The sequence below is a fragment of the Archocentrus centrarchus genome, chromosome 1 (assembly GCF_007364275.1).
Source record: "Archocentrus centrarchus isolate MPI-CPG fArcCen1 chromosome 1, fArcCen1, whole genome shotgun sequence".
NCBI classification, from domain to species: Eukaryota; Metazoa; Chordata; class Actinopteri; order Cichliformes; family Cichlidae; genus Archocentrus; species Archocentrus centrarchus.
This window is the reverse complement of record NC_044346.1, coordinates 31,903,051-31,912,150: the sequence shown is the minus strand read 5'-3', so window position 1 is coordinate 31,912,150 and position 9,100 is coordinate 31,903,051. Positions and strand designations below refer to the sequence as shown.

Here is a 9,100-nt window from a genome sequence, read left to right as displayed (position 1 = left end):
GGAAGAGCAGTGGCTCTACTCTGAACCCTTTCCAAATGGCTGCACTTCTCACCCTCACCAAATAGTAGAACAATTTTAGAATATGTTCCTCAATGTAAAATTGCAAAGACTGAATATGTCATCATCTACAGCACATAATATCATCAAAAATCTGGATAAATCTCTGTGCGCAAGGGTCAAGGCCCAAAATCAATACTGGATGTCCTTGATCTCCAGACCCTCTGGTGGCACGGTGTTAAAAACAGGCATGAAATCATTCCATGGGTTCAAGGACACTTACAGAAATCATTGTCTGTGAACGCAGTTCATCGTGCCCTCCACAAATCCAGGTTTAAAGCTCTATCAGAAGTGTTACATGAACATGATCCAGAAACACTGCTGTCTCCTCAGGGCCAAAGCTCCTTTAAAATGGACTGAGGCAAAGTGGAAAACTGTTCTGAGGTTAGACAAATCTAAATTTGAATTTCCTTTTGAAAAACATGGCTGGTCCGTCCTTTGGACTACAAGAGTCCTGGTGCTGAACTGGCCTGCTTGCAGTCCAGACCTTTGACCAATTGAAAATATTTGGAGCATCTAGTGCAGGTCTGGGCTTCTCTGCTTAGGCTGCTGCCCCGTGACTCGGCTCCAGATAAGCAAAAGAAGATGGATGGATGGATGGATGGATGTTCCATAATTTGTGGATGCAGTGGGGGTTTTTTGTTTTGTTTTTTGGCAGATCATGAAGCAAAAAGTACAAAAAAGGAGACCCAGGACTGTTGAGCTGCTAGAATCTTATATCAGATAGAATGGGACAACATTCTTCTCTCAAAAGTTCCGCAACTAGACTTCTCAGTACCCAGATGTTTATAGACTGTTATTAAAAGAAGCAGGAAAGCTCCACAGTGGTAAGCATGGCCCTGACCCAATTTTTGGAGACATGGGAGCCTATCCCAGCCATCAAAAGGCGAGAGGCAGGGTACACCCTGTACAGGTTTCTAGCCTGTACAGAGAGACTACCATCCATTCTCACATTCACACCTATGGGCAACTTAGAATCACCAATTAATCTAACCCCAGCAACTGCATGTCTTTGGACTGTGGGAGGAAACCAGAGTACCTGGAGAAAACCCACGCAGACACGGGGAGAACATGCAAACTCCACACAGAGAGGCCCGGGCCGAGGTGGATTCAAACCCAGACCTTCTTGCTGTGAGACAGCACTACTAACCACCATGCCCCCATGCTGCCCACCCATCAAATTGTCATGGTCCTGGGCTGGTGGCCCAGTGTTTTGAGTTCCTTTTTTGTATAGTTCTGTTTTGTTGTATTTTTCGGGTTGTTTCCTAGTTGTTCTTACAGTTTAGTTTCTGAGTTTGTTGTTTGGGTGCTCTCTCTAGTTATTTGTATGTTATTCAGTTTTCCCTTCATTTATTTTCCTGTTTCTATTTTGCTCCTGTGTCTTGGCCCTTCTGTGTTTAGTTTCCCTTCCCGTTGTTTCCTTGTGTGATGTTTGATTCCCTCTGTCAGGTTTTCTGGTGTTAGGTCTGCGTGTGTTATGATTGGTCACTTGCGGTTTTATTTTGATAGTCTCGTGTTTCCTTGTGTTTTGTATTTAATTTTGTCTCCCCTCATCTCGTCTGTGTCTGCCTGACTCCTAATGTTGGCTTCTGCTGTGTGTTTTGGATTTTCAAGTTCTCGTGTTTCCTTGTGTAACTGGCTCCCATTCAGTTTTGGTTTTCTTGAGTTTCTTTAATAAAGTAAGTTTATTCGAGCCTCGAAGGTCTTGCATTGGGGTCCTCTGCCTTGCCTGCCACACAAGCTGTGACACATATTCAAAATGAGCAAATATTTTTCTTAATTGGTGCATTTTCTCAGTTTAAACATTTGATATGTTTTTATGCTCTATTGTGAATAAAATATGAGTTCATGAGATTTGCGAAATGTTTCAGTTCTGTTTCTATTTACATTTTGCACAGCATCCCAACTTTTTTGGAACTGGAATCGTATTTATGTTGAATAAATGACTGAAAGTCTTGTTCAAGTATATTATCTTTATCTAAATACATCATTTGAAAAGGATCAAATGTTTGTTGTCACCTATTTACCTTCAGGCTTACTACTATTGCCTGTGTTCCAAAGTCACTTGTTGGTTACTGAACAATTATCACACCTGTTTTCTTTGACAGTAAAGATAACGTTGTGGTTTCATATCAGTTTTGTTGATTAGTGTAATTGCATGTGTGGAGTGAGGTGACTCTTTGTCTGACAACCAGTATAGACTCCATTCATTAAAAGGTAGAATCAGTTCTCAAGATTGAAAAGATTGAAAAACATGCTAGATTGATGCCCGTGTAGAAGATTATTGCACATCATGTGAAGGAGAAATGTACTTGTGGTAAAACTTGCAGGACTTTTGCCAAAAACCATATCAATAACTTCTGTGACAGATTTACTGTCATGTATCCTGTCCATATTTCATCTAAATGGGAGGGACTACTTGGAATGTGAAAGGCTTTTTCAAGTCCAAGTATAAAGAGCCTCGTTGACTCAAATAAATGCAGCTTGTGATGAGAACAGAAACGGTATGTATGAAATGTGCTGTGACATGATTAAATAGCTCAGAGTGCTTTTACCTGGGTGTGTGTGTTACATATGAGCCAATACAAAGCAGTCACTCCTTCAGGCAGGGAAGCGAGAGCTCTGATGACTCATTACTGAATGAGGTTTTTCTGTGTGTGTGTGTTCTTTTGCCCTTTTCTGTGTGTGCACTCTAAGAATGACAGGCACAGTAAAAGTCAATTTTATTCTCTACTGGTATAATCTACATAAAGTTAGGCCATTTCTTCATGACCACATGCTTCTTAACCTCACTGAGGACTGAACAAATATGGCTTGTTTGGAAGGGTTGCCGACATGGCTGCGCAGCTTAGGTTTGCAAAGTTGCATCTGTACAAACCACAAGATTTCTGGAAGGACAGGACCTGAGGACAGACAAGACTTTTCAATTAAATTTTTTTTATACAGTGCCAAATCACAACAAACAGTCAAGGTGCGTTATGTTGTAAAGTAAAAACCAGACAATAATTACAGAGAAAACCCAACAGTCAAAACGACCCCCTGTGAGCAAGAACTTGACAACAGTGGGAATGAAAAACTCTCTTTTAACAGGAAGAAACCTCCGACAGAACCAGGCTCAGGGAGGGGCGACCAGTTGAAGGTGAGGGGAGGAAGACAGGACAGAACACATAAAGTGAAGTTGTTTGGCAGAATGCACAGTGCCACATTAGGCAAACCAAATACACGGTCCACGGTGGTGGACCTGGGCACCTTGCAGTCACTGAGTCAGTCATGAACTCCTCTTTATACCAAAGTATTGTAGCATTAGGCGTTGCAGTGGCCCAGTCAACATCCAGACCTCAACAGGATTGATATCTCATGTCAGGTCCTTGAGAACTGTGCAAAAATGAACATCTACAAATCTCAATGAAGTGAAGCACCACAATAGTGTGAGAAGCTGATGAAGTCAGATTAAAAAAAAAAAAGTTACTATGAGTTATTACAGCTGAAGGTGGTTCAAAAAGCTATTTAATCATCGTGTGTACAGGCGCATGTATCTGGCTTGCACACAAGCAGCAAACATCTGCAATACAAACTACAAGGATACAAATAAGTATACCCTGCCAAGGGTAAAATGGCAGTACTACAGAGGGTACCACTCTAAGCTGTGGTATGTCTAAAGGTGCAAAAAGGTGCGTTAGTGTCTGACAGCATGTGAGTGTTTCAAATTATTCTATTTCAGGCTCAAACTAGTTTCTGTTGCCTCTTGCAATGCCCTGCAACCATCCTCGCCACACCCTCTGTAGCAAGGAATATTTCATGCAGAAGTCCTGATGCTCTGTGAGGTCTGGAAATTTACAGCAGAGACAGATTAACAAAACTCAGCAGATAGACTTCTTTTATCTGCTGATAACAAATCAAGAAATTTAGATAAAGAGCCCATGTGCACACAATTAAACACTATCAATATTAAACTATCGATGCTGCAGTAATATTAGAGAAAACCGCAGTCAGGTGAGGAAAAACTCCTCATGCAAGCAACAAGGAAGTAAAACAACCTAATGTGCTTTCTGTTTCTGTTTGTCAAACATCCACAGAGTGGGTGCAACAGCAAAACACACATGCACAGAGAATCTGCCCACCCTGTATGACAACATTTTGCTTTTGCAATTTGGCACACATTTTAACCCCTGGGGGGCAAATGGAACAATTTAATTTTTGTTTAAAATGTGACTTTCTGTACATACATTAGGTGCACAAATTGCACAGGGTCCAAGAATTGTGCATTTTTGTGTTAACTCTTCATGCTCAGTAATAGAGCTGTTAGATCAAGATGGCAGGGTGGATGAATCACTGCTTTGCCTAAACTTGATATTTCTTTGTGCACGAAACAGCTGACACAGCATGGATCACTTTTACATTTTAGGAGGGTGCTAATTATAGTTAATAGCACTTAGGATGGACCAATATAATAAAATGCTGCAAAACAAAAGGCAGTCTTAGACTGAGTAATTTTGACCAGCAGATCAAGATCCTGAAAAAAGTTTTGTAGTTCTTAGCTTAGGTTTGCAAAGTTGCATCTGTACAAACCACAAGATTTCTGGAAGGACAGGACCTGAGGACAGACAAGACTATTCTATTCAAATTTATTTATATAGTACCAAATCACAACAAACAGTCATCTCAAGATGCTTTGTATTGTAAAGTAAAAACCAGACAATACTACAGAGAAAACCCAACAGTCAAAATGACCCCCTGTGAGCAAGCACTTGACAACAGTGGGAATGAAAAACTCTCTTTTAACAGGAAGAAACCTCCAGCAGAACCAGGATCAGGGAGGGGCGACCGGCTCAGGGTGAGGGGAGGAAGACAGGACAAAACACATAAAGTGAAGTTGTTTGGCAGAATGCACAGTCCCACATTAGGCAAACTAAACACAGCATATCAGCACAAACACCTCTATACCAACTGTCAGCACAGTGGTGGAACCTGGGCACCTTGCAGTCACTGAGTCAGTCATGAACTCCTCTTTATACCAAAGTATTCAGGAATTAAATGTGAGGCCAACTGTTCAAAAGCTAAAGATTGGCCAAAATTGGGTCATGCAGCAGGACAATGATCCCAATCACACCAACAAATCTCCAACAGAATGGCTGAAAAAGAAAAAAATCAAGGTGTTGCAGTGGCCCAGTCCAAGTCCAGACCTCAACAGGATTGAAATCCTGTGGCAGGTCCTTGAGAAATGCGCTAAAAAGAACATCTACAAATCTCAATGAATGATGTGAGAGATTGATAGTTCATAGATAAAAAAAAAAGTTACTTTAAGTTATTACAGCTAAAGGTGGTTCAAAAAGCTATTTAATCATCGTGTGTACAGGCGCATGTATCTGGCTTGCATACAAGCAGCAAACATCTGCAATACAAACTACAAGGATACAAATAAGTATACCCTGTCAAGGGTAAAATGGCAGTACTACAGAGGGTACCTCTCTAAGCTGTGGTATGTCTAAAGGTGCAAAAAGGTGCTTTAGTTTCTGACAGCATGTGAGTGTTTCAAATTATTCTATTTCAGGCTCAAACTAGTTTCTGTTGCCTCTTGCAATGCCCTGCAACAATCCTCGCCACACCCTCTGTAGCAAGGAATATTTCATGCAGAAGTCCTGATGCTCTGTGAGGTCTGGAAATTTACAGCAGAGACAGATTAACAAAACTCAGCAGATAGACTTCTTTTTTCTGCTGATAACAAATCAAGAAATTTAGATAAAGAGCCCATGTGCACACAATTAAACACTAAACTATCAATGCTGCGGTAATATTAGAGAAAACTGCAGTCAGGTGAGGAAAAACTCCTCATGCAAGCAACAAGGAAGTAAAACAACCTAATGTGCTTTCTATTTATGTTCATCAAACATCCACAGAGTGAGTGCAACAGCAAAACACACATGCACAGAGAGTCTGCCCACCCTGTATGACAACATTTTGCTTTTACAATTAGGCACACATTTTAACCCCTGGGGGGCAAATGGAACAATTTAATTTTCATTTAAAATGTGACTTTCTGTACATACATTAGGTGCACAAATTGCACAGGGTCCAAGAATTGTGCATTTTTGTGTTAACTCTTCATGCTCAGTAATAGAGCTGTTAGATCAAGATGGCAGGGTGGATGAATCACTGCTTTGCCTAAACTTGATATTTCTTTGTGCACGAAACAGCTGAAACAGCATGGATCACTTTTACATTTTAGGAGGGTGCTAATTATATTTAATAGCACTTAGGATGGACCAGTATGATAAAATGTTGCAAAACAAAAGCAGTTAAAAGAGGGCAGTTTTAGACTGAGTCATTTTGACCAGCAGATTAACTCATCAAGGTCCTGAAAAACTGTCGTTCTCAAGCCTCCACTTGATTCGGCACCACCCAAATAAAGACACCTTTGATGAATCAGACTCAAACAGGGAACTGTGCAGAACATCTTCACTCATATTTAGAGCACAAGCTTGCATAACATGGTAATTCTTTGGGATTTTTTTCCCTTTCTATTTCCATGCCTGTCATCCAGTGTCATAACTTTTTCCTACAGTACTAAAATAGCATCTGTAATGTGCATTTTATGCTCTTTGCAGATCTTTGTCTATTGTTCTGTGAAGCGGGTCATGTTTCTAAATGTCTCTTGTACAGCAACAATCTGCTTCCACTCAAGCAAAGTAAGATTATACAATCAAGTTTGGCCAGGACTCCATTTCTGGAGAGAAAATAAAGGGCGACGCATGGTGGTCAAATGTGAAATTACACTCTAAACAAAGCATATCTACAATTTTACATGTTGTCATGAATTTAAGCAGAGTAGTCAAACGGAAAGGTGCAGAAGACAGTGGCTTTATTTTTTTTAAATTGATTAGGTTATCTATAAATTATGCAAAAGTCAGCAATCAAACTATAATCATCTTTTAAATTGTAAAACACATTTGTAATTAAGAATAAATCATCACTTATTTTTGTTTTCGGCCTTTTAATCATATTTTGATTTCATACTTATCAAAAGGAGCATTCACCATGTAAATATCAGCATTTACTGGAATTTTGGAAAGCAAACCTTTCTAATTAGATGACAACAAAAACAATTCCCCATAAGAAGCCAAAGTGCACTTTAACAACTCAGAATCACAAATGGACAGCATTTAAACCAAAGCATTGTAGCATGATGATATTAAAGCAATTTGCTAGAGTGTTTGGGACAAATTAAGGTAAGACGTTTAGTGGCACAGGTGAGGTGAGCAAAGGTTACTGGATAGTTTCCACTTGGGTGTCAACAGAGGAGGACACCACCTTTCCATCAACAATTTCCTCGATGATGGTCTTCACTCGTTTTTCAACGTGGGGTTTATGCTCTGCAGAAATAATGCATCATGTGACTACAGTGCAAGGAGCCTAATTTGGTTCTACTGAGACAAGATCAGAATTTCTGGTTTAGTGAGTGATGGGGATTCTTACCTTCCACTTCGACCACCTTGCTGATGACCACCGTCCTGAGAAGAGAGTGAACGTTATTTTTAAACATTTTTCTTTGCTTTAACTGAACATAGAATTTAAAAAAAATCCTAAACTCTTACTGCGTTTGTTCATAATGCTCTCCTTCCAGCAGCCTCCTATATTCAGCGATCTCCATTTCCAGCCTCATCTTGATGTCCAGCAGCTGGTTATATTCTGTTTGCAGCTGCACAATAGAGTCCTTCAGCTGCTGCAGCTCTGTCTCCAGGGTAGTGATGGTCACCTGCAGTTGCTGGAGCTGAAGACTGTATCGGCCTTTCACATCCTCCAAATTTTGCTGTAGGCAACTTATCTGCAGGACAGAGTGTTTATGACCATTCATAATCTAACATGCTTCAAATATCAGAAGTCAATATGTCATTCGAACAAGGCTGAACTTCTGATGATGTCAATCAGCAAGACACTGCATTGCCCAATCAAATATAAGCAAGCCAAGCCCACATTCCTGGTTGATCAAATTGATTTGATTTTATTATTATTATTGTATTACTTTTTTTTGGCTTTATGTCAGCTGTTGAGTAGAAAGACACCACCAGCATTATTTTGAAAGGTTATAAGGTATGGCTCTTCATGGCCATCATAAACAGGGGAAATGACTATAGCAAATCACCCTTGACTCTTTGAACACATGAGGGCAGATGACTGTTTTAAAGAAACGGGTATAAAATGCTCCCCTTCTAAGGTCTAAATATGTTTAGATAAACCTGTCATGGTATTTGGATTTTGTTATAGTTTCAGATGCTGCATTTTACATTGTAAGATCTCTTCTCTTGTGTTTCATACTGTTTAGCTTTCCCCAGTGATGCCTCTTTGTGGTTCTCCCCCATTTGTCTATGTGTCAGTTTCCTCGCCTGCCCTTATTTTGACTTCCGGTTTTATTTTGATGATGTCTTTTCCTCTCATGTTATTTTTAAATCCTGTCTTCATGTTTTTCTCATTTCTCTAATTTCTTCTTCATCCCCTTCTTCCCCATCCTCCTGCCTGGATATCAGTGTCAGTATACCATCCTCAAGGACATCTCAATTCCTTAAATGCACCTACAGAGAGGAGAGAGGAGAAGAGGCTTGCTCGTGTATAAATGAGAATTCACAGGCATATTCCCTGTGGAGGTGTTGGGTGATTTAAATATATGATCAGACTTTCTGCAATTCGCAATTTGTGTGCATGTGCGTGCGTACATGCATGCGTACATGCGTGCATACGTGTGTGTGTGTGTGTGTGTGTGTGTGTGTGTGTGTGTGTGTGTGTGTGTGTGTGTGTGTGTGTGTGTGTGTGTGTGTATGTGGTTTAAAACGGTATGATAGAGTATCTTGAGTATCTTGTCACATCACGGAATGTCATAATGTTGTGAATTTAGTTTAAAGTGGCCCTAAATATAAAAAATGTTATGACCACTGTTACATGTGGGTTCATAAAATGCAGCAGTATCTGGGTTATAACAAACTATTTTTGATGTAGTTGCATTATTCATTATTATCAGGCTGTCCTAAAAGCTCCCTGAAAAGCCTTCAGC

The 9,100-nt window shown here is 40.1% G+C and overlaps 1 protein-coding gene across 1 annotated transcript in view; it reads right to left on the bottom strand.

Annotated features, from left to right (window-relative positions):
• Positions 1–7,138: 7,138 nt before the first annotated feature.
• Positions 7,139–9,100, bottom strand: part of LOC115784636 (keratin, type I cytoskeletal 19-like) — an 8,848-nt gene continuing 6,886 nt past the window's right edge. The window contains exons 8-10 of the mRNA XM_030735944.1: positions 7,650–7,879; positions 7,531–7,565; positions 7,139–7,427 (exon numbers count right to left, since the gene is read on the bottom strand). Of these exons, the coding sequence (XP_030591804.1) occupies positions 7,321–7,427; positions 7,531–7,565; positions 7,650–7,879 (372 nt within the window). The 3' untranslated portion in view covers positions 7,139–7,320. The remainder of the gene's footprint in view (positions 7,428–7,530; positions 7,566–7,649; positions 7,880–9,100) is intronic.